The sequence below is a fragment of the Morchella importuna genome (genome assembly GCF_003444635.1).
Source record: "Morchella importuna strain M04M26 chromosome Unknown Morimp01GS053, whole genome shotgun sequence".
In the NCBI taxonomy this organism is placed as follows: Eukaryota; Fungi; Ascomycota; class Pezizomycetes; order Pezizales; family Morchellaceae; genus Morchella; species Morchella importuna.
Genome location: NW_025763450.1, coordinates 117041 through 142120, shown reverse-complemented (window position 1 = coordinate 142120; position 25080 = coordinate 117041). Strand labels below are relative to the sequence as shown.

General features: G+C 44.5%; 6 protein-coding genes across 6 annotated transcripts; 5 read left to right on the top strand and 1 right to left on the bottom strand.

Moving 5' to 3' along the window:
* Window positions 1–869: 869 nt before the first annotated feature.
* LAJ45_10950 (uncharacterized protein) lies at window positions 870–1514 on the top strand (the record flags this gene model as incomplete). The annotated part of the gene is made up of 3 exons (XM_046120464.1): window positions 870–1018; window positions 1093–1337; window positions 1420–1514. The coding sequence occupies 3 exons, from the start codon at window positions 870–872 to the stop codon at window positions 1512–1514; spliced, it is 489 nt and encodes a 162-aa protein (XP_045966343.1).
* A 2034-nt stretch (window positions 1515–3548) lies between these two features.
* Window positions 3549–4397, top strand: LAJ45_10949 (uncharacterized protein; the record flags this gene model as incomplete). The annotated part of the gene is made up of 1 exon (XM_046120463.1): window positions 3549–4397. One exon carries the CDS (start codon window positions 3549–3551, stop codon window positions 4395–4397), a length of 849 nt encoding a protein of 282 aa, XP_045966342.1.
* Window positions 4398–8849: 4452 nt separating this feature from the next.
* LAJ45_10948 (uncharacterized protein) lies at window positions 8850–9868 on the top strand (the record flags this gene model as incomplete). The annotated part of the gene is made up of 3 exons (XM_046120462.1): window positions 8850–8935; window positions 9100–9232; window positions 9299–9868. 3 exons carry the CDS (start codon window positions 8850–8852, stop codon window positions 9866–9868), a joined length of 789 nt encoding a protein of 262 aa, XP_045966341.1.
* Window positions 9869–17303: 7435 nt separating this feature from the next.
* On the top strand, window positions 17304–19442 carry LAJ45_10947 (uncharacterized protein; the record flags this gene model as incomplete). The annotated part of the gene is made up of 12 exons (XM_046120461.1): window positions 17304–17319; window positions 17562–17568; window positions 17628–17731; window positions 17803–17852; window positions 17909–17943; window positions 18007–18045; window positions 18126–18170; window positions 18354–18378; window positions 18443–18645; window positions 18712–18986; window positions 19049–19334; window positions 19400–19442. 12 exons carry the CDS (start codon window positions 17304–17306, stop codon window positions 19440–19442), a joined length of 1128 nt encoding a protein of 375 aa, XP_045966340.1.
* Window positions 19443–19736: 294 nt separating this feature from the next.
* Window positions 19737–21042, bottom strand: LAJ45_10946 (uncharacterized protein; the record flags this gene model as incomplete). The annotated part of the gene is made up of 3 exons (XM_046120460.1): window positions 19737–20050; window positions 20159–20862; window positions 20987–21042. 3 exons carry the CDS (start codon window positions 21040–21042, stop codon window positions 19737–19739), a joined length of 1074 nt encoding a protein of 357 aa, XP_045966339.1.
* A 1399-nt stretch (window positions 21043–22441) lies between these two features.
* LAJ45_10945 (uncharacterized protein) lies at window positions 22442–24427 on the top strand (the record flags this gene model as incomplete). Its single annotated transcript, XM_046120459.1, has 8 exons — window positions 22442–22474; window positions 22786–22795; window positions 23104–23271; window positions 23333–23414; window positions 23492–23582; window positions 23652–23746; window positions 23809–24136; window positions 24215–24427. The coding sequence occupies 8 exons, from the start codon at window positions 22442–22444 to the stop codon at window positions 24425–24427; spliced, it is 1020 nt and encodes a 339-aa protein (XP_045966338.1).
* Between the last annotated feature and the right edge of the window lie 653 nt (window positions 24428–25080).

Below are 25080 nucleotides of genomic sequence, written 5' to 3'. Positions count from 1 at the left end.
CTCTATATACTTGCATATAGGCGGCCAATCGGAATGATTGCTAGTTGGGCGGCCCATGAGCAATTGACCAATTAATCGGCCACCACGTAGCTTGTTAACATATAGTACCAGGATTATACATATGTTTTACTAAATTCAGATATTTGAAACGAGTTAGCGTCCCATGATAAATTTTGTTAGGATCTTGCTTAATTCCAACCTAGCCTATAAGCTACTATAGTGTATAGATATAACTTGCAATTCTTATAGAAATAGTTATAGATTATATAAGAGGATCGAATTTTAGCCAACACAATTCTTGTAATAATGGACTCACTTTAGTCATGGACTAGTGCCCGGCTTCAATCCACGAGCTATATGTGCCGGCATTCACGCAATTAATCCGGTACGCAGACAAATTCAGTTGGTTATTCATGAAGATTAAGACTAATTTTTAGTTTAATTCCCCGCGGATATTTGATTCTTTCAGATGCACGCTGAGAGCTGGACGCGGTATCTAGATCTGCAGCTCATGAACTGGACGCTTCGATATTTATAACAGGTAGGTACATGTATATATATATATGTCTAGGCCGGCATTCTTACAGTTAATCATGATCACCGAAGAGCATCAACAATCTCACTTATAAAACAAACTGCTGGCAAGCCTGGGAAAATATACACTTACACTTTCTTGAGCTGGTCTTTAGTACTATCAGACGGTATTAGATTGATGCACATAATTAAAACGATATCAACACTTCAAATTATACACATATTACTATATCAGGTAACAGCAATATATCTGGTACCAAAAACAGTTCTGAGCAAAAAACCCTGGAAGCCTAGCTTAATAGACATCTACAAAAGGTTCCGTAAACCTTATCGAGATGGTTATGGAGAATTCAGAACCTGCATGTGTTGGGGAATCTACTGCTTCGACCTTTCCTTGCCCATATCTTGTTTACTATTCAAAAATTGGTGAGATTCCTCACAAGGATTGTTTCGGGAAACGGTTTCAAACCCTCAAGTGTATCACGTAAGTAGTACTACATATCCTAGCCTTATATAGTTATGGTTAAATTACTAACTGATAAACCCGTGTATCTATAGCCGACACATACAAAGGATCCACATCAGACAAGACAGGTGTGATAATTGCCATTTGCGCCTCGGCTATGATATGGGCCGCCATAAGGGAGGCAAATATTGTAAGGGGAAGGATAGAGAACCGGAAGTGCCACAGAAAGCCATCAACCTGCTCAATGACCTTAAATTGAGCTTAAGACTCAAAAGCTTTCAAGGCATCAAAGATGTCTTGTTCATAGACGGGCAAGTAGTTTACGACTATCACAAAGGTTAGCTCTCATATACTCTCCACATTCCCTCATATATCTAAGAGCATGCTAATTAGGAATATTTTTATATCACCTCTTACAGAGCCTCTCAGTTCGACTGAAGACGAAGATCTTGATGAAGACGCCATAGATGCAAGCTTGCCTGAGGCTGTATGGGTCGACGGCATTTGGGAGTAAAACGTGGTGGAGAGTAGCGCTCATTTGAGTAACATCCACTATTTATATTACAAAGTTGAATTTATTTCTTTATGTCATTAAAACATGCGCGCTTTACAATTTGACAGATCAATGGAGCATAATTAAATATATAAGAGTAATTTCAGATTTACATGCACTGGGTGTATCATCAAAGTGAGGGGCTATATAAACTCAGATACGGAACCCAGAGTTAGAGCTAACTCACTGCACGGAAAACAGCAAGGGCCCTCGGGACAACCTGGCCGGCTTGTAAAAAAAAAAAAAAAAAAAAAAAAAACCGTTTTGCTTGGCTTCTAGCTAGCTATTAGTGAGATCTGGAGAAATGGAGAAATTTAAAAATGGAGTCTAAAAGAGATATACTGTTTGCGAGATTAAACGTCTGCGGGCTTGACAAAAATTGAAGCTTGAGGGCCATGGTGAATGTGGGAGTTGGTATTGCAATATGCGACAGCTGTGGCGAGAAAAAGTGTCATTTTCCGCTTATTTTTTTATCATGATTATACTGGAAATCGGAGCCATGGGCTAGGTCGGATCGGCTTTGTCATTGGCTAGTTGAATAATCAAGGGCATGCATGTCGCACGTTGGGTCCCATTGGCGCCCCTACATCATGAAATATCACTCGTACATGGCTGGGCCCATTTAGACGTTTATAAGCGTGCGTACTTGCGGAAGGATTCATGTTGACAACATCGAACCTCGCTAAATTTGAGATTGCGATTGGAATAAAACCTGATATGATCGGCTCTAACAAAGTAAAAGAAGATAAGTATATATATATATGCTACGATTAAGTCATTTTCTATGCTTGAAAACCAGCGTTCATCCGGGCGTTCCAGAAGAACGTCAGTCATGTACGGGCCAAAATGACAGTGGTGATCGTGAGAATGAAAGTGGAAATTCCGCGCGGCACATTGACTTATTATCCATTGCGCTTTATGTGAGATCCACTCGACCAATATTCCTCATAAGCTGATCGTGGTGAGTTTTTTCTCGTATCCAACCGGTGGGGTCAATCAGTCAATTATTGCTGCACACGAGACGGAAAGACAACACTCGGTTTCAGCACAAGTACAGCACTAGTAGTTCTATCACATCTAGAAACAATTGAGAACAGAGCTATAGTAGGTACGCTCGTTAAAGATTATAATTAGCAAATAGCGGAGCTCTCAGGTACGCACATTATGACTAGTCAAATTGGGTTCAGTACGCCAAATTGATCACGTTCATGGCCGTAGGAACGCGGAACGCATCACATTTTTCAAATTTTTCAAGTCTCTAGCCAGGTAGTACTACCATACTAGAAATACTTTAGATATTACTATGTACGCCGGCGTAAGGTCTTTGATGAGGCTAGATTTTATATATAAATGAGGCATGTACCTATGCGTAGTTTTTGTCATCAACCATCTTCTATCTTTCTCTTTCCAGCTTAATCTCGGTCGATTGATCTTAAGCTTCTTTCATTTGTAATACCGATATACGCGGACTTTCTCTAGGTAAGTATACCTTTGAATGAAGTTTTTATTCAATAGTTTTTACGCTACTAATGAATTGACTATATATACAATCAAACTAGATACCCGCGCGGTGCATCTATAACAGCAACTGATCAATGGTTGTTACGCGTACGTACCTTTGCCCGCTCAGAGGGAATCATAGCAACCCAAACCACATATGCAAACGTCTTCGTCATAAAACTCTAAAACTTCTAAAGTATTCTCTCTATGAAATACGATATACTAACCGATCGATTTTACTGATACTTTATATGGTTAAGACGGCACATATTCAGATGTCATATAAAGCACCTGCATTGTTCTCGGTGCGGGAAGCGGTTTGGATTCAACTATGAAAAAGCCAGGCATGAGGCCGGTCTTGCATGCAAAGGAGTTATACTTGAAGAACCAGCCTCGCAAGTTCTCCTTGACCTTGTGGAGAAGTTAAAAGCCTGCAGGGGAGGTTGGGATCACCTCTTGTTTGATGAAAACGGAAAATATGTATACGATTATGAAATGGCCATTATCTCTCCTCCAGCAACTGGACCTACCTCACAGAAATCGAACCACTCCAACGAACCGAACGCCAGCACCACCGGCCACCAGCACAGGAACCTTAAATATAGCCACTCAATACAGAACGGGACCTACGCAGAGCTAGCTCATCCCAATAGAATTTCTATCGCAAGTACTACCGGCGCCTCCTTGCAGTTGGTGGAATGCCCTGTCCGTTCTAGCACTGTCCAAACTTCTAGCTTCTATAACCGGCCTAGCTCTTCCCCAGAAGACTGTTCTGAAGAGCCCTCCGCCTCTGATGATGACGATAATTACGGCAGCGAGGCCGAGGTCGATGGCGAATTCGAATGGGAAACCGAACCTACCCCCGAAGCCACCGGTTTCCATGAGGTTGACCCTTCCCCGGAGGTCAATTCTGAGGAGCCAGTAGCACTCGGTAATGATAATGGTCAACCCGTATGGAATGACTTTGATTTCTCTGGATCACCTATCGATTTTATAGCAACTGGCTACCCCCTACAGGATAACTTTACAGAGCCGGCTTCTATTGTTCCCCATGCTATGGGCATAGATCAATGGGGTGGTTATACCAAATTACTGCAGACGCCGCTTATTGATATGGATATGTCTATGGACATCTCTCTAGACGACGGCCCCAAGCAATATATTACAACAACACGTATCATGGATATGAGCCCGGAGCCGAGCTTTCCGCAGTGCCAATGGGATACCATGGGGGCCCGCCATATTCAGGTCTGCCTCGGGGTCAGACCCGGCATTAACCAGCTCCATAACGACCCCAGCGCTGGAGTCAACCCCAAAGACATCTTCCACGATCATCAGCGATAGGCCCTTCATGAGAGTAGATTTAGCTTATATGCTAAATGGATGGATGCAGGGCCACCGGATGGTCCTGATTCAGTGCGTTGGGGATTTTGGGGATGTTTGCAATTTGTGGAAGGTGGTGGTTCCAAAGCGATTCTCGTTTTCTATTCTTTCATTTTCTCCCTCATAGCTATGGGGTTGAGCCGCAAGTTTGAAACTACTCTCATTTTTCTTTTTGGTCTTTCTATATTTTCATGTCGATCCGAAGGGTAGCAGGACTCCCCTCGTTGTTCTTACCCCTATGCCTTTCCTTCTGAAATGTTTATTTTTCGCAATGTTTATATCGCAATGTTTCATGTCTTTCTTTGATTTCATGCATATACGGTCAATGACCACCAAAAAAAAGTCTGTTGTCTATCCAAAATTTTGATTACAGGTTCTTTTCTTTTACATACCTTGGTACATATGGTTCGAGCTGGTCTAGTATTACGGCTATTGGAATGAAAAAACATGTTGAACCGCAAATAGTTACCTTCGTACTACGTATATGTATCGTACCGTGTCGCTGGGATGCAGACTGTATGACCAGGTTAGTGCTTATAATTATGCCCGTCCAGTCTTATAACATGTATAAATACCATGTAATACTTGATCTAGGAACTTTTTAGTACAAGGACCCGTACTAGGGTGTAGCGAAAAGTGATCAGAATCTGATAGGACAAATACGCCTATTCACCGTAACATTCACTTATCAGATTCTGATCACTTACCCTCAACACCCGGTACATGTACATGAAGATCTATACCCACTTCAATGCATCAGCATCACCAGCCATCACTCTGTCGATTTAATTGGGCCGGAGATATCCCGGAAGCGCATTTATGCATAAATGTCCAATAGCGCAAAGCCTCAAGGATAACGAACTTAATTAGACTAGGGATATATCCCCTCCAGATTGGGCAGATCGATATTGAGCCTCAATCCCCGTAACATTCAGTCGGCTCGACTACTGATAGTGCAGCTTTCCAAAAAAGAAACCTAACCAGCCACTACCGATCACTCTAACCGTGGCGTTTCTTGCATGTAACTTTGCAAAGAGTACTGTTCTGTGTACATGTATGTTGTGTCTTTGGCTGGGCCTAAAATTATAAAAAACAGATGTTAATAACTAATAGTTCCAAACCTGTTAACTAAGTTACTATTAATTTATTAAGTAATAGCTATAAATATATATTTATGAGAATCTTTTGGTTTTAATCCGCGACGAAGGGGTTTTAATCATAGTCGATCACTCGCTCCAGCATAAACAGGATGCCAATGACAAAATAAATATCAATAAGCTCCATATCCAATTTTAAGATAAATCTATTAAGAGAACACTTAGCCTAACTATCTTCATCTTTTAGCATGCGCGCTGAAACGAGGAGAAGAAAAGCAGATTGACAGCGCTGTAGGCAATACCTAACCATTTAAGCCTTCAGATATTGTCTTCATATTTTGTTTATATGTTCGATTGATTCGTGTCTTGCCTTGCATCTTTTCTTGTTCTTCTCCTAGGCCCCTCCTATTTTAGTTGTTCTCTTGTGGTTGGCTGTTTGGAGCCCTTAAATATTCCTCCAATCCGGTTCCTTTAATTTGAAACCTTCAATTGGCTGGAGGTGCTTCCTACCACGTGCATATTCAGGCCGTCTCTCAGCTCAAGCATCAGATAGTAACGTTTCGACCACCGGCACCCCGTCCATGGATTCAGTTGGGCTCAGCTTGATGGAAGGCGGAGCTGCGGACTCGAGCGAGTAGTTCTGGTGTTCGGGCCGGCGCTGGACGGACTGACTTCGGCGTGACTGTCAGTTGTGCTGTTGCTATATGATACTTGGATGCAGAGTGTTTGGCGGATTGGTATGGCAGGAAGCCAGGCTGTTGAATTCAAGGGAACACTTTGTGTCATGGCAGGTGTTATTGTTTTCTGCGCTGCTCTTATTACTGTGTCAAGGCAAGATGCGCCATGTAGATGTCTTTGATGATAAAAGGAGCTTGTTCCTTCTACTTTTGCAATACAGCCATGGAATACGAATTTCGCTGTCGCTACTCCGAATTGCAGTTATAAAGGGAGATAAGTTTTTGATGAGAGGTGTTTTCGTGGCAGCTATATATATTGGAGGGGAGAATCCTTCGTCTCTGGCTCTAGCTCTCTCTAGCCCCTCTTCACCATCGAGTTGGTTACCTAGGATACATGTACTTACATACTCCAAAGACCATACACACTTCTGTGTACCACGGCTACCCGTACACCTAACCGAGCCTATTGTAACAGAACGAACAAAATTACGAAAGAGAAATACCCAGTTGCGATTGGGTGAGCGCATGAACGGCCGGCCCCAATATGAGAAGAGACACTCTATTTTTCATCCTCGGTTCATCCGCCTATGAGATAGGTTCCACATCACTCTTGTGTGCAGAGCGCATACCTACCTTGTGGAAAAGAGACTTCCTTGCACGTATCTTCCAAGAGCGCGACTTATGCAAACATCGAAAAAACTTTTCCCTAGCTGATCTGGTTGGTGGTTCTGCTTCCTGCTAACTGCATATGTACAAGGCTCTGGCATTAAGTGAGTAAACTAAATGGGGTGTTGACTGGTGTGGATCCATTCACTCACTTAATCCCAGGGCCTTGTACTTGAATGGGCACTAGTACCAAAGTGGGTTTCTACAACAAAAGCATCATATGTACCCTGCCGCGGTGCCGGTACTCTAGAGTACATGAGCGCTCTTGTACTCTAGCCTAGCCAAACAAGGCGCCTAAAATATTCAGAGTAGAGTACCTATATTGTACTGAGCTCTCTGATATTATAAATATATTATCGCTATCGATAAAACAAACACTATCAAGATGCCTACATTGCAATTGTAGTTGAGCTCTCCTTAAGCTTATCGCTCGTAACCGTCCATCTCCATTGAGATCGCAACCGGCACGTAGAGTACTCTTGTACTAGTATTTCTCTGACGTTTTTGAACTGGGCCATTATTGCATGCACCCAAAATCATGAGCTTGGCGTATTTTTGTATGGCATGCAATATCAGTCGCGTCCACAAACATCAGAGAAATACGAGTACCTGAGGGCTGAACTGCATAGTACCTGCTTTCTATGCAGGCACCGAAAAGAAAAAAACCTGCAGGCACAAGCATCCATCCATCGGATGCAAGCCCCCCATCTGACGCCATCAACCTATAAAGCAGAGCAACGCCACATATGCTCCTGCACGTTTGCTTTTCTTGTTCCAGCCTCAGCTCAGGTACGACTTTACGTACATGCCAGTACAGGAACGGGATCCGTAACGAGTAACGAGTAGGAGATGTCCACGCCTTCGAGAAAAAACCTTGGTAGGGTGTGTCGGTTCAATTGTAAGACAATTGCAGCACGTCCCCTCTTTTCTCTCTCCGAGCGCCCAGTGGAATCGCGAGGAGAGAACAAAAAAAAAATCCCGACTGTCGGCACTTTCGATGAGAAAGGGTGGTGATGATGACGAGATACATTCATATTATGTATATTGTGCATTATATGAAAGTACATACATGGCGCCTACATGTACTTACCATCTTACGATCAGGCGCTGTCCATGCTGCTCTAACTCTACATGAATGTTTCCACCTATTGCGCATCGCAATTTCACTTATTTCAACTGAATCACAACTTACGACCTGACAACGAAAACCGCGGGATATGGGTCTGAGAATAGAATGATTGATTTGCATTTCCTCTTCATTTCCCCAATTTCCCCTCCCCGCGGCCGGCGCAGTCAGAATTGCCCATTGGAGATCAATCACACATATACCGCCCAGTGCTGAGGAGTCAAAGCAAAAGAACGTACACGTACCTGGATACATACTACATACAGTCCTGTGAGCATGTAAGTATGTATATTGGAATTCAGCCAGAAACTGGTCCTCGGCGTATGGATGCGGAGACTCAATTGATTAACTATACCCAAGCCAGGGCAGGTAATCGGAAGGTTAGTAACGTGGCAAGGAAATCCTCGTATCTGCGCAAAGAAAAGCGAAAACGCGGCATTTCCTAGCTACATAGCCGAGCACGGGAAGTAAAGCAGTCAGCTTGTTTAGTTTTTCCAGGTAGGTACACACATGTGTAGGTCGAGAAGCATTTGGGTCTGTCTAGAAGGCCGGGTGCTTGGTGAAGTGAACCCATGGGGTAATACGTGGTGCGGGTACCCTTCCCTTGGCCATGGTACCAGCTGCATTGCGCTGCCCGATACAATTTCAGGTTTGTAGACGAGTTAGACAAGTCTGGTACCGAGCATGAGGATCAGCTGGAAGGGCGGAATATATAAGAAGAACGAATATCCTCCCATCCCTCACCCCTTCCTCGCTTCAAACTATCAAACTGGTATCTCTTGCTAGCTAATCAAGCCTCACATTCCTTACAACCATCTTCAATTCTTCGCCAGTTATCCTTTACAAGATGCTTTTCTCATACTACACACAGCTCCTGGCGGCTTCAACTGCCATGTTGATTGGTGGTGCTCTGGCTACATCTGATTATCACCCGTAAGTAAATCCTTGTTATTACCCATTGCCCCATTGCCCCATTGCCCCATTGCCCCATTGCCCCATTGCCCCATTGCCCCATTGCCCCATTGCCCCATTGCTACCAACTCCCTGCCTCTGATCATATTATATTGGTCCGATTAATTAATCTGACACAACCGTAGAGTGCCAACCTCCACCGAGGTCACCACAACCATCACAACCACTGTAAGGACTACTGTGACCTCTACATCCACTACCATAGCGACCAGCACCCGTGGTGTTCCCTGCCCCACTGGCGAGGCCGGCGTCATGAATGTAAGTTCCTTTTCTCATCTACATTTCACCATTTATAACCCAACCCATACTAACATGCCCTACCAGTTCGATGACCTCGAAACCGACGGTGTCTCTGCCCTCCCACTCGAGTACCAAGACTTCAAATTCTCTGGCTCCGCCGGCTGGCAATACTTCTCCAACGTCTCATACCCAGCCAACAGCACTGAGCTTCGTAGCATTGGCAGCGCCCCCAACGCCATCCTCTCCCGCTCGTACGGGCTCGTTTCCTTCGGCTCTGAGGACCGTGGGTTCTCGTTCGACCTAACGTCTGTTTCGTTCTTTGCATTCACGGCTAAGGAGGCAACTACCGCAAACACGACACAGACACTGCTGGTGGAGATTGGGGTTACGAGGGCAGACACTTCAACCGACGTTTACTATCTCCATACGCAGAATGGAGCTCTGAATGCTACGGCGGCGGCGGAGAAGGTTGAGTTGGCACACATTGGTGACTTTGAGGACCTGGTAGATGTGTCAGTTGCGGTGTGGCAGAGCTTTGATAACAGCACCAGGGAGGGCAACCCGGCGGCCTTTGTGCTCGACGATATTGCGTATGTCAAGAGGCCGGAGTGCGCTTCTGAGGAGGAGGCGGATGTTGATGCTCCGGTTGTTTAAGTCGCTTCTGGCCTACTTACTACTCTAGTTCGATCGCAAGCCGGGCTGGGGGGGTCTTTTGGCTTTGTTTATTTTTTATATAGACTTGCATTTACATAGATGGGGCTGGGATATCTTGGTGTTCTTATTTTTCTTCTTTTTTCTTTCTCTTCGATCCTTCCTTCCATTTTTTTTTTTATTCCTTCTTTGGTGCTCAGCACAAAACACCCTCTTTCAAAAATCTTTTTACTTCTTTGTCGATAGTTTTTATTTTTATTTTTATTTTTTGGGGCCTTAAAATCAAGGTCGAGTCCAACATCAAATTCAAGTTCAAGTGCATCTGCCATCTGCCATCTGCATCTGCTGCTGCTGCCTAGCTGTCAAAAAGATGGGCAGCAACGAAACCACGTAAAATGAGCTAGACACTGTCTCACTCGGCCCCAGGAGAGATTCCTGCCCCTGAACATCTCTTGGCATTCTGCACGCACAGAGCCCGCGACGCGGGCCCAGTGATCGATCACCCGTATGGATCTCCTGTACATTTAACAACGTGGTGGGCAACACATTAAGCCTTCTAATCTTGGGTATGTAGGGCTGGGTTGGGCTAATCATGTCCTGATGTAAACGGTAGTGGCGTGCGGTCGTTGCCGTAATTTGTATGGGGCGTTGTCATTTCGGGTCTGCTCGTTATGTATGCCTTAGCTAGTCTAGTTAGCTCTATTGCCTGGTCTACGTAAGAAGTAATTACTGGCTAATTTAGGGATGATAGGGATGGGGGTTGAGGGTTCCAGTGTTATTTTTACCATGGCGAACAGTGCTCAGAGTTCTGGAAGCTTTGTGGGGGTGATCCATCCGGGACATGATCTGCTAGCTACTAACTACTGGGCGGAGCTAAGATGATTGAGATTCTCGCGGCATTTTGGTTGGTTGCACATACCTAGCTAGCTACCCCAGTCGACGTCTGAAGAATATCGGAGATAAGGAGTTTCTCATGTGCGCTGTTGTTTGTCTAGTGATGGGTGTTTCTACAAAACGTGCTTCGCTTGGTCAATGGGTGATCATTAGTGATTCGGAAACCTTAAAACCGCCGCCGTTGTCGTCAAAATTCAGTCGGTGCAGGATCCAATTAGCTATGACTTTTATCATAGCTTAATATATTTCTATATCTATGCATAAAACCTCAGGTAATCGCAATGATATGCTACCATAGCTGTAAACCATAGATCACTTTACATTTGTCTCTGGAGAAATCTCTGGTGCGAAACTGATTCGCCGGTGATGCTCCATAATTTCAATAACATCATGATAGTCAGCCCTGAGATTCCGTCAGTTCTAGTTTCAAAAAATGGCTAGCTTTGTGGATCGTTATTTGGTAAATGATAGTATACTAGACACGATTTATGTGTAGCGATGCTGTAGTTCATTACCTTAACCTATTTCCAAATTCTCGTTCTTCCAGGTGGAATAGTATGGCGCGCCCAATCTTAAAGGTAACCCAAAGTGACGGAAAGTCAATCGCTTATAACTTCACCACCAAAAAAGATATCAAAAAAGAGGAGAAATAGAAGTATAGTTATAGTGATGAACTTTCGTTCTATTTTTCCAGAATTTTAATATCTGTCTGTGTTGTAAAGCCTTAGGAAGTTGAAATTGTGTATTTTTGTATGTAAAATGTGCCAAGACTGAACAAAGTGGAACAGTATTATACCCATTTATACCCCCAGAAAAGCAAACCTGACTGATCCGTGGCAGTAATGCTAGAAATGGGCCCTCTTATTGGCCCATGAGGCCCTATTGCAGCCACAATTGTTCCACTTCTGTATGCCGCCATATCACCTTTAAGAGTGTGCGCACCATATGTATTTCTTTCTGTTTGTTTTGTATTTGGGGCAGTCACCTAAGAGTTGATCATGAGAGGTGAAGGAGCCGGGGTTGTTGATAAATTGATGTTCTGTAGCTCAGAGAAAGGTAAACTCTTGCATGTCTGGGGAAAAAACGTCGTGGGATCGTGCCCGTGTGTGGAGAAAGCTAGCTATCTCCCCGTAGCCTCCTTAAGTTACACTCAACTGTGTTATCTGTGTCTTATATATAAGCATTATATAGGTGACACCAGTTAATTAATACCGTAGGTTAATATATTGACACTAACCTATTGGCTCTGTCCTGCAGTAATAACATAGAGTTGGATGCATGAAATGGGAGGGGAAATCGCCCGTTCGATATAAGGTATGAGCTAATTAATAGTGATATCAATGAAACTCTTAGAGTTTATGCACATAGGATGTCACAGCATCGACATGAGCAGCAGCACGGTGGTTCAACATATTCTGACGTGTTTTGTTATTAACCTCGTGCTCGATCGATAGAGAGCTGTCAAGACGGCGGGTATCTGGTAACGGTTAAGGCGCTCAGGGATGGGGAAATGACCCAGTGGTGAAGAAAAAAGAGTGATCTGTGTCACGGTAGAGAATACGTTAGGGCGCAGCTCAGAAGTCTGGTAGATTAGAGGTACTTAAGACTGGATATTGTTAATGTTGCCAAAGGTACATACTAGCAGCTAGCAAACGGTAACCGTCTTTCTCGATCGCGTGATATATCTGGCTTCTTTATAGTCGTCCGTTAACGATCCAGCAAAGCTTTTAGTGGAGGGGCGCTAAAAGTTACTTGATCGAGTTATATAAAGAGATGCCGTGAAATATTTCCCCTCGCGATCATTGGGGAGATAAAAGCAGGGAGGAAAGAAAAGGCTTGTCACGATAGCGTGGTAATTCGAGTAAACATACAAAGAATTTACGTTGTACCCAGGAGTACCGGAAAGTGACCTAGCAACGCCGAAAGGTACTCAGAACTTCAACTTTTAACACAACACAATGCTTAAGAAGGATAAATATTTTAGTCATACGCATGATAAATAAGTCGCTAGAATAGAGTCTGCAATTTTTCAGGTCATTCATTTGGGGGTTTTAGCCTGCAAAAGGACAACTTGTTACAATTAAGAGATAGTAATAAAAGGAGAATCAACAGCCACCCGCATCAACTCTTACCATAACTACATATATGATCTCCAGCCTCTAAATTACCATAGATTCGCTCCACATTCTGTTAGCTGGTTTGGTTGTTGAGAAATATGGACTATTTGATCGTTGCATCATGATCACTTTCCGGCACCCCCAGGCACGATGTATGTATACATGTAGTTACATGTAGTTCTAGGCCGTAAATCATCGGAAGGCAACCATTTTACACCAAAAATGCCACTTTTCAACATGGTCCTAGACCACCACTTGTCATGAATTGTTTCTGAGAATTGGAAGGCTATATGTCTTGCATGTGAATAATCGATCTATCAACTGAAAATTACAATATTACACTTCTAGCATGAGTCATCGATCGGTGGTCAACGACTCCACTTTCTCTTTGTGGCGTGCACGCGGCCGGCCCATGCATGAGCGGCCAGGCTGGCGGATGCGTTAAGCTTATATATGCTGCTGCCTTATGTACCTCTTGGCAACGCTAGTGACAAAGCACCATGGGAATTGTTATTACCTACATGTAGCTGTCACTGCTAGTTGTTGCATGTTCGGCCTTTGACATTCGACTTTTGGATTGCGAGTGATACTTTGTGAAAGGATAACCACGTCACACTCATATACCAGGAAACGCAATCAACTTGTAATATTTACACCACGTATAATGGCCGGCCTCCAACTCTCTATCGTAATTATGAATACATGTAAATACGCCTCCATGCATGCTTAATATGTACCCAAGCCACTCTATTGGAAGTATAATACTAGAATAAGGAAAAAAGAAGTGAAGTGACTCTATACTTGTATTTATCGACTATAACAGTACGAGCCGACTGGTATCTATGTTTAGAGCCGTATTGCTTAATTAACGCGCGGATGCAATTAATGAATTAAACAAAAAAAAAAAAAAAAATTAACGCGCGGTGTATCACGAGGTGAGTGATATCTCATGCTTAAATATCAAATTAGCGCCTCCACAGGTTCAACTTTTATAGATCATTTTCGTCGAGTCCTCTATGTTAGTAATATAAAGATCAATTACAAAGAAGCAACTAATACCAACTTACTACTTCTCCTTGTTCTAATTCTCTAATATCTACTAATCAAGCACATAGTATGTGCATGCTTATATTTATATTCACTGTGCTGCTTTTTGACTTATTGAAACATTTTTGATCAACAGACTAAATATAGAAGAGTGCACTATATGGGCATGAATAGGACTTTCTAGATCTATCGTGTGCGCCATTACCAACCCTCCCATATATAAATCAGTGCCAGTATATTAAATATTAATCATATCTCAATGTATTACGTCTATCACCTACATGAAAATTATCAGTTTATTCCATCTAAAGAAGCACCTAAAATACTGTTACCCCAACTGAAAAAGCAGCACGAATTAAACCAAAAAAAAAAAAAAAAACAGCACGAAATTGAAACAGAGACCCTAACCCTATGGGTTAGGGTTGTAGCTATCAACCAACCGTGATCAAAACAGGATCTTATAGGAACAATCGTTTGATGACTAATTAGACTTGTTTGAGTAACTGATCTGTTTTTCTATGTTGCACTGTCGAGAGAGAGTCTGGAAGAATCGTATGCTTAGTATAAAGGGAGATAAGCATTAGAGAGTTTAAGCCACCCGACTTTTTGGCAAACTAACGCAGGATCGGTAATCTTTTACGCTGATCTTTTTTGTTCTTGCCAGAAATATCTGGTGGCTTAAACTCTCTATTATATATGTACAGTATGTGTATACAGTACGAAAAATGGGGATGTAATAGATAGGTACTGTACCAATACGGAATTGTGCAAAACTTCCGAATTAAATCGGAATCCTAAATATTATACCGTAGCAATACCGCAACAATACCGTAACACTATGATATTTTGCCAGATATAGTACTAGATCCACCCGCTTTTTTGGTACTGTATATACCGTACAAACGCCCAAAGGCCAGTAGAGTATCAGTATATGGAGCTAAATATAACAACCTCGGAGGAGTATTCCTCATTTCCCCACCCATCTGTTCATGATAGATTTCAAGATCACGGTAGATCTAATCCTGATGGAGTACAATTACCGGAAGGTATTTCTCAGTCCCATTTCTCAGGCCATGGCTATGTATTTGGTGTAGAGTACAAGTCACACTTGGACGCAAGCTTTTAAGTTAATCCCCATACGCTTACATAATAGTCTTATTGGATTGCCGGAGGGGCGTCTGCTCTTGAAGTACTCTAGAGTGCTGTATGTGCTTACCTTTGGGTTTTTTAAATACACACCACTGGTTTTGGTTTACCGGGACCCACAAAGTGAGATCTGTCCTGATACCGATAGAAGTGATGGTTACACAGAATGACCGCTGCTAGGATGATATATTGGCATGACCCGTCCCCAGTCTTCAAGGAAATGGGGACAGCGCCGTATCATGTGCGAACAGGTGGGGAAAGCCACATCCACTCCAAGGCTCGCTTGTTGCGGTTGCGCTGTCTCTCGATCCGCTCGGGAAGTGAACCCTTCTCTACCCAAAAGTTCATAACCGCCAGTGCCATGATTTGTTTTTTTCAATCCCAGGTAATAGTTTTCAGTAGACAAAACAGTACCATCAGCCGGTTCTTCGGGAGAGGATTACCGACCAATTGAAAGCGAAACTCTCTTTGACCTAGTATGTACCGCCATTCCCATCTTATGGAAGCAAGGATGTACGCGATACGTGCGGTATAACATACTCTAGCGACTGCGGCACGGAATTTGGCGCCGCAGTATACCTGGGTAAAAAAAAAAAAAAAGGCGGTCAGCCTGTTACCGGTACCGGCGAACTCAAATCGATATCGAGTGTGAAAGTGATGGAATATGCAACGAACCAATCAGTGCATCATTTTACCCGGGGTTTGAGTCTTTGGGGAGTTGAAACCCAATTTTTGCGCTTCCATTCCTTCAGCTAAGCTCTTCCAAAGAAAAAGGACCTCAGATGTAGAGATGGATGCAAGTTAATCGGCCCTTTCACACCCATCACTCAAACTTGCTCCCTATTGGAGTTTTCAACCGAGAGTTAGTTACAGTACTGTATGCAGCAACTTGGAGTAAAGTACTCGTATCTTCCTGACGTTTTTAAAAGGAACCACTATTGCATACCATAAAAATACGCGCCAATTCCACAATTTAGTATGGTATGCAATAGCGGTTCCTTTTACAAACGTCAGGAAGATACAAGTAGGTACTTGCTGCCCATTTGCAACCTGTTCTAGCCTGTAGAGTGCTCTACTACCAAAGGACGGAAGCTCAGCTGTCCGAGAAAACTTGCATCGGCAGATTCCAAATTGTGCATCTAGGCATGTATGTACGCACTCTAGAGCGATGGCGTTCAGCTGCTCTCTTGATCAAGGAAGATATAACGAGTGAGGATTTCCCAGCCGAGCCCAAGTTAGCAAGGCAAATACCATATTGAGATCGCAATTATTTCGGGGTAGAGGGTGATGAGTATAGAGTATACGTTACCCAGAGAGATGGTGGAATGGGCCCTCGAGTATCACAGATACAGACTGGCCAGGGCGAATAATGTGATGTGTCGTCCGAGGGTAACTCGGGAAAATCAATCGAACTCGCCCCTTGCTATGGGTTGTTATTTGCCACGATTCTGGTTCTCCATCGCTTAGCTGGTCTGCTGGGAAGTTCCCTGTGCCTTCTATGCGGCCATACATCGAGCTATCGTCGGACCGAATACATATCAAACAGTTGGTGGTCTGGGCAACTAGGTTGTTTGCGCTACCCTAGGGCGTTCGACAACTGTCTAGTTTTAGAGAACCCCGGAACAGTGTGTCTGTGAGACTCGGGTGATATATAAGCCATCCTTCTTTGCACAAAGGGTTTTAATGCTTGATGGTTAGAGCAGAGAGCACTAGCGAAGTCAGACCCGCGTTGGCCGAAGGTTGAAAGGTTTGGTGTTATATGTAAGGTTTTATGGAGCAAATCAACTTGTTCGCTCATGATCAGTTCTGGGCGCCCCGGGTACAAGTACTGGGGGTATGTACATATTTACTTATGTATCTGCTCCGTGTGCCTACATCGCCGAACACCCCTAGAAACCCCAGATTGAGGATTTATACGGTGGGGATATACCTAGCAAGTGCACACAAGCAAGCCCCACAAAAACGAAAAATTTGTGCAAAATTCTGATCCAGACCCCACACGCATCTTCAAAGAACCTGGCCGGACAACAAAGAATTTACATATACACCGGTATACTTATAATATATCGCTACTCTATATATTCTACTACTCTATGACTTTTACTCTATGTACAGCGGTGGGTAATAAGTGATCAGACAGAACGCCACCAAAATACGCGTTTGCAGGCAAAATTGTGGCTAGGCCGTCCGATGACTTAATACCCACCGCTGTACCCTGGAGTACTACGATAACCATGCATATACATATATGTACTTGTACCCACACGCCCTGGGGGTGCAGCGTGTTTTTTTCGTCTTGTGTACTCCCTCGCACACACTCCTGCCGCGGACGACAGAGGGGTTTCTGGTGATAATATCTCTGCTCCTGGCGTTTAAGCAGAAGCTTTTGGAATCTCTGAATCCATCTGCTCACGTGGCGCGCCAATCTAACCCCCACTTGCTTTGCTCTTAATAGGTTCAATCCCTCCTATATTCGACTACTAAGTGCATAGGCGCGGGGTAAGCCGTTGAGTGGTGGGTGGTAGTAAATTAATGGACCCACTGTTAACAGTTGCCAGCCTGCCTAGAGGATATAAAGCTCTCCTGAATTGTCCTCTAATAAAACCGCACACCAGCCGACAAACCAACCAACCAACCAACCCACCACCACTCAGGCGCAAAGGTATATATCTCAGTTTACCAGTGCTATCACAATAATCTGCAAACCTCCGAAATCTCATAATTCGCCAAAAGATAAAATGTCAGACAGCGCTAGCGATGGCCATATCTCCGTCGATGAGACTGTAAGTAACATTATGGGAGTTATTATTTTGTACCAATACTAACTCGCATGTTTTAGGCCAACGACTCGGCATTCGATTCGGTAGCTGAATCGTGAGTAGCTGCTATTATTTACTAAACTTATGACACCAACTAAATACGGGAAAATAATTGTAGTGAGATTTCTACCGAGTCGCTTGCATCTTCAATCTATGAGTAAGCTGCTTTTTGCGCCTTTTCTTGGGCTCCGTTTTGTAAGAAGAAAATGATCTGACAACTTTTTTTCCCCCTGACAGATATCGTTTTGAAAATGGTCGGAGGTATCACGCCTACAAGGATGGGTGAGTTTTTCTTTTTCCTTTTTTGGAGCGAAATGGTGTTTTGGGTGGTTTTCTGGGCCGGAAAATGACCCATTACCGAAGGACTGGGTTGATAAACCCGGACACCAACGCATCGGATTTTCTTTGTCTAATATGTCATAAAAATGGAAAATAAAAAGAGCTAACACAGAACTCAAAATGCAGAAAATACTTGGCCCCCAACGATGAGGTACGGGCTGTTTTGCCTAAGGCCCATATATTTTTATACCGTTTAGTTACTTACTAGTTTGCAGGCTGAACAAGACCGTCTTGATATTTTCCACCATATAAATCTTTTGATGTTGGATGGGGAGCTATTAACCGCTCCTATCCCCAAAGACCCACAAATGATATTGGATATCGGCACCGGTACCGGTATTTGGGCGATTGATGCTGGCGAGAAGTATCCTTCTGCGAAAGTCATCGGGACAGATCTTAGCCCTATTCAACCCAATTGGTAAGACTGAAATCGTTGAACACAACTGGGTCAGGTAGATGCATGTAGCTAACCCATTCTTTCAAGGGTCCCACCAAACGTTGAGTTTCAAATCGATGACGCCGAACAGGAGTGGACATGGCCCAAGAACCACTTCGACCTGGTTCATATCCGGAATCTCAATGGTGCTATCAAGGATTGGAACTTCCTCTTGAAGGAGGCATTCAGAACTACCAAACCAGGTGGTTGGGTCGACATTACAGAGTATGAATTCCACCTCTACAGCGACGACGGCACTTATCACAAGGACCTCGGCATGTACAAGTACTACAATCTCGTCAATAAGGCTGCCGACAAGTCCGGTATGTTCTCTGGTTTTCTCACTTTTTGCTTTCACCCATACTAACGTGCACCTGTACCATAGGCCGCCCGTTCGGAATCGCATCTCACATCGCGCCCATACTCGAGGCGTGCGGTTTCGAGGAAATCCGAGTAAAGATGATGAAACTGCCACTAGGGACATGGCCCGCAGACCCAAAGTTGAAAGAGATTGGCGCATTCTTCACGTTGGCTGCGGAGACTGGGTTTGAGGCGTTGGGGATGGCGTACTTGACAAGAGTGCTTGGAATGGAGGTGGAAGATGTCAACGAACTGTTGAGGAAGATTAATGGGGAAATAAAGAACAGGAAGATACACGCCTACGGAAAACAGTAAGCCTCATCCTCCTCCTTCTCTTACCACATAAATGCTGGTAGATTTTCTAACGAGATTATAGGTACTACTACACTGCACGAAAGCCTTTGAACTGTGACGAATAAACATCCTTTTCACGTCTTCTTTGGTTTTTTGGTTTCTGTTCTTTATTCTTATTTGTATGATCCGCACCACGTACCTACTAGCGAGCGAGCGAGTGTTGTCAATATCGAACCACCGAAAGCCGTGTTCGATTATCATAATAAATGAAAACTATGCCATGCCATGTCATGCCTGCATTTCATGCCAATTTTTGGGTCTTGTGATGGTAAAAGTGATGATTCAAATGATATGAACAAAATAGGCAAACAACGCAGTTATGCACATAAGCACAAAGATAGTTAGTCAAAAGAAAATAATTACAACTTTGCTGTATCCTCCGGCGCAATCTTGACAACGAGCTTCCCAAATTGTCTCCCCTCCTTCATATCCTCGAACAGAGGCTCAAGGCTGTCGATTGAAATGCCGTCTGCCACTTTTGAGATGACGGGTCTGAGCTGCTTGTCGCGGACAAACTCAACCATGTCTCCGAATTCCTTGCGGGAGCCCATAGTTGAACCCATGAGGTCAATATTTTTTAGCACGGCTGACATCGTGAAGGGGGTTTGGGGGGCAAGTGTCATTCCGTATGAGACGATCTTGCCACCGCGTTTAAGCAACGGTACAGTTCGTGCTGTCCTCCCGAATTAGCTAAAAATTCACTGCGCGTTGCACCCCCACGCACCTATGTATCACCACAATCCTTTTTCCGCCAAAAGGAAAGAAAACATGAATAACTCACCAGCAACATCTCCTCCGGCACCATCAATAACTACATCCAAATACGGCCTACTCCTCGGCAAAAGACCCTTGAGATCCTTTTCCCACGCCGTACTCTTGTAACTCACTCCCGCACTCGCCCCGAGCTCCTTCGCGGCGACCAGCTTATCCCCGGACCCGCTAGTCACAAACACCACCGCGCCCTTTGCGCAGCAGAATGCGAGCGCCATCAACGCAACACCCCCGCCAATACCTGTGATGAGTACATTCTGACCGGCCTGCACCTGACCCTTCGTGAAGACCGCGCGGAAAGCGGTTAGCCCACAGAGTGGTATTGCGGCTGACTCGACGGCATCGAGATGGAGAGGAGCTTCTTCCACCTCCGAGACGGGAACACTGATGTATTCCTGAAGGGTACCAGTGGGGGCGTGTTTGGTCCCACCGAGAATGGCATAGACGTCACTTTCGGGGCCGGCAGGGTCAGAGTCCCATCCGCGACCGGGAGCGAGAACGACGCGCTTTCCAAGCCAGGAAGTGGGTACGGCGCTGCCAGTAGAGGTCACTATTCCGGCGCCGTCCGCGAGGAGGGGAATAGAATCAAATGAGATTCCGGGATAGAGATGTTGACGAATGAAGTGGTCTCGGTGGTTTAGGGCGGCTGCCAGAAGCTTTACTGTGACTTCCGTAGGCTTAGGAGTCGATATAGGGAGGTCAATTAGTTTGAGCCTGGATATCGGTTCGTAAGTATTGGTTTTCAAAAAACCCTCTTTATCAAGAGGTAACGATCAGAGGAAGTGTTTGGGGCAATGATTGACAGATTGTCTTTTAGCCAAATAAACGGTTTACGTACGGGTAGTAAACTTTGCCGGGCTTTCCCTCGACTTTTTCGATGGTGATAGCTTTCATTGTTTGAGGCGTTTCGAATAGGTAGGGTATCTGTTCAATTGACTGGCTAAGAGCTATCGAGAATTGGCAGCTCTCCTCTCTCGACTTTTTGAAGTACCTAAGGTCACACCGGACCGAGGTAGATGGATGGCGTCATCTGGAGGGGCGGCCGGGTCATGTTGCGGGGAAAGCCTCGGCGCTCCTAGATTATAAATTCCACAGATTAACTGTGCACAAATAAACAATAATTGTAGTATTGATTTTCGCTTGGGTAATGAATAATTTGGCTATGTTGACGGTGTTGAGTTTGTTGTTTTGACCCATATGATCAAGTCTGAACTGTCTTCGGCCTCCGTCCATGCCTTGTCGACATCTCTTGGTAACCCGTCTACATAGAGGAACCCAACCCGCTGGTTTCCGTGCATACCCGTTGCTCTCCAGCACTTGCATGCAGCAGTAATATCGGAGGGTCCAACACCGGTTGTACCAATTGTTTTGGCCATGTCCTCTCAGAAATTGTTTCTGTTGGTTGGTCCGCTGTAGAGTACGGTCCTGTACCAACCTACATGTACTGGGCTAGGGTTGAAAGCCACCAACAACGTGGTTTGGGCCAGGGCCAATCCGTTTCTTCATCTACCGGATCTCCCTTATCAACACACATCGCAATCTCACTTTCCCACTTGCTGATGTTGACGTAAAATCAAAATGCAACATGCCGGGTAGGTGATGAATTTTCCCGAGAGAACCCGGTTGACTGACAGCACATGATGTTTCGTATACGCGTATCTGAACGCCTCTTTCTTTAATTCCCCTGATACTGTTCCATTCTCGGTGAGTACTGTGGGTAGGTATGGTGATAGGTTGATACTCGCGTATGTAGATAGGTAGGTTATCGGGATCGATGGGGGCAAGGAGGCGAAAAAAGGAGGCGAAAAAAGGAGGAGGAGGGGAAAGGCACGGAGATAGATTCACCGAGACACCAGCAAAAGTTGTGATAGAAAGCGCCTTTAAGCACGTGTTATCTTTGATATCGCAGGGCGCCGTTAGATTTGCGAATGACCATGTCTCATTTTTCGCTCCTGCATGCAATTGCGGGCGAGACTAACGCAAAGTTACGTCAGTCAACCCTGAGTTCCATATAGACACAAAACGTACGTACAGTACTGCACAAAGACGCCATGAGTTGTCTAGATCTTCCTTCTACACACCTTCCCCGACGTGAGATAAACTCTTTAGAAACTGCCGTAGTTGATGTAAATTTTGAATGTGACTTAATGAATCTCCGATTGCATCTCGTAAAATCGATAACCGACGGACATCGAGTGTCATCGGGGACAGCTCTACATAGAAGGGGGGAAGGGAGTTTCGAATCCCGGAATAACTAATATCCAGGTTCTATCGATACTTGTAACTATACAACATGTACCTAGATACTGCTGCATATACCTACCAAGTAGGCTCCACTGACCCCGCTGATGACCCCGCTAGCAGAACCCCTCCACACACCCCCTGAACATGAGAGGGACCCCACCTCAGGAGAAGAACCTAAAAGCTTCCTCCTGGAGCTTCATCGAGCGATTGTTATTGTTGAAATCTTTGTTATATAAGTCTATAGATCTAGTTGTCAAAAATCGCCAAATTCGAGAAAACACAGGTCACCGGCCAGCTAGCTGTGTTGCTCCATCCATCGACAGACACGAAACTTTAAACTGAATACGCCATAGCAGAGCCTCTGTAGAGCCGCACCTTAATTGAACGCCACAGATCAAACAAAGTAAGCATAATATTCCTTGGCTGTTTTTCTACCTCTTTTGCTGTAGCACTCCATTCAACTTCCCGCTTCCTTCTCCTTCTGTGCCTCCTTATTGGTTGTTCATTTTGTGCCTTATAAAATGCCCCACTTGTGCAGTGTCCCTGGTATGTGCAAGTTGTTTTACCCCTGGTTAAGAAGGAATACCCTGGGCTTGGCAGGAGCTGTGGATGTATTTATATGTCACAAATACCTCCGACCTTTCGAAAAGATTTCTCTCATCGTCGACCCATAGTTCTATCACAAGTTTCAAAGCTTACCTTTTCCACTAGACCTTATAATTCAGATCCTTCCTACCAGCTCTCGGAAAATTCGCAAAATGGCAGACGAAATCAACCACCAAGAGGTTCACGACTTTCTCATCGAGGTTGCTCACCTCGCTGGAGATATGATCACCAATGCCAATCCGCTGGTCAGCACAACTTCAACCAAAAAGAACTGTAAGTTTCCATCTCGGCTGATTCAATTGGTGATGAATAGCTGCTTACACTGTAATTTCAGCTGCCGATTTGGTCACAGAAACTGATCAAGCCGTTGAAAAATTTGTCCTTGGAAAGCTCAAGGAGAAATATCCTAGCTACGAGTATGTTTCCATTGCAATTGAAGCCTCACGAGTGCACCCACTTCTTTGGGTCGTTTCATGGAGCTGATAAAACCTAGTTTTCTTGGAGAGGAAAGCTATGTTCCTGGAAAGAAGCTCACAGATAAACCCACTTTCATCTGTGACCCCATTGATGGAACAGTCAACTTCGTAAGTACTTTCTCTACCAATTATCTTCTAATTCGGCGCCTTTCGTGCTAACTACATGTACGTTTTCAGGTTCACACATTCCCAAATGTGTGCATTTCTCTGGCTCTTTGCGTCTACAAAATGCCAATTGTCGGTGTTGTTTACAACCCCTATACCACTCACATGTAAGTTGTGAATAAAGCATTCATCTGATTTTTTCCGCCCTTTATCTAATGCCGCATCACAGGTACACTGCTATCAAGAATCAGGGCTCCTACCTTAGCATGCCTGTTCGTGCCAATGGCGCTACCAATGGCGCCACCCCAACCCCCCACAAGATTCGTCTTCCTCGCAAGACCTACCCTTCGCCGCTTGAAGGACTTTCAAAGGCACTTGTAGCCATTGAATGGGGCAGTGACCGCCAGGGTCATAATTGGAGAATCAAGTACGAAACCTTCGCCAAGCTTGCTGCTGGCCCCGAAGAAGGTGGCAAGATGGTTCATTCTCTTAGAAGCATGGGATCTGCTGCCTTGAACTTCTGCGCTGTTGCAGCTGGAAACATTGACTTGTACTGGGTAAGTTTCTTTTTTGTTCCAACCTTCCGTGACGAACACCTCCGTTGTTTGCTTTTTTCATTAGCTAATATGAAGCAGGAGGGTGGATGCTGGGCGTGGGATGTCGCTGCGGGATGGCTTATTCTCACCGAAGCCGGCGGTCTCGTGGTTGACACGAACCCTGGTGGGTGGACTCCAGCAGTCGACGGTCGTAGGTACATGGCTGTCCGCGGTGCTCCAAGTGGCCAAAAAGAGATCATTGAAGAATTTTGGAACATTGTTCCTAATGGTGGATATGATTACTCTGTTTAGGCAACCTTGTTCCTAAAAACTAAGAGCTAAATTTCTCTTTCTTATTCGGGCTTTTACTTTTTCGTCTTTCACGTTGCATAATGGTCGGTCATTTGGTTTCTAAAATTTTAAGCATACCCAAGGGGAGATAACTACATAGCTATAGAAGTAGAATGGATACCCATATAGAAAATTCTTTCCCGAGCATGTTAGTTTTAATTTTGGCGAAGTCTGTAACCATCGTTGATTCAGAAGTTGGTAGAGGACCTCTGCTGTACCAGTGGCCCAGAACGTGGGATTGATGTCGTGGATCTTGGACAAGTGATGCAACTGGTCAGGTGCAGGCGGGGATTGGGGGTAAGGTGATTTGTTATGACTGAAACGGAAAGAAAGAAAAAAAGAAGAAGAAGCAAGGGGGGAAAGCTTATCCTCACGTACACGCGGTCCGATTATCCGCGCAAAGCGTTGTAAAAAAAAGAATATTTCTCTCCTTACTCGAGTGGCTAACTCAAAATATAAATCAACATATCAACGGCCTACCCGCGAACGAAAGTCTCTAATCACCTTCACAACGGCCACCACTCGGGGGTGTTCGGAAATAGAGTATGGATGTTATCCCTCTATACTCGCGACCAGCAACAAGAACCCGAAAATGCACGTCCTAATCTGCAATT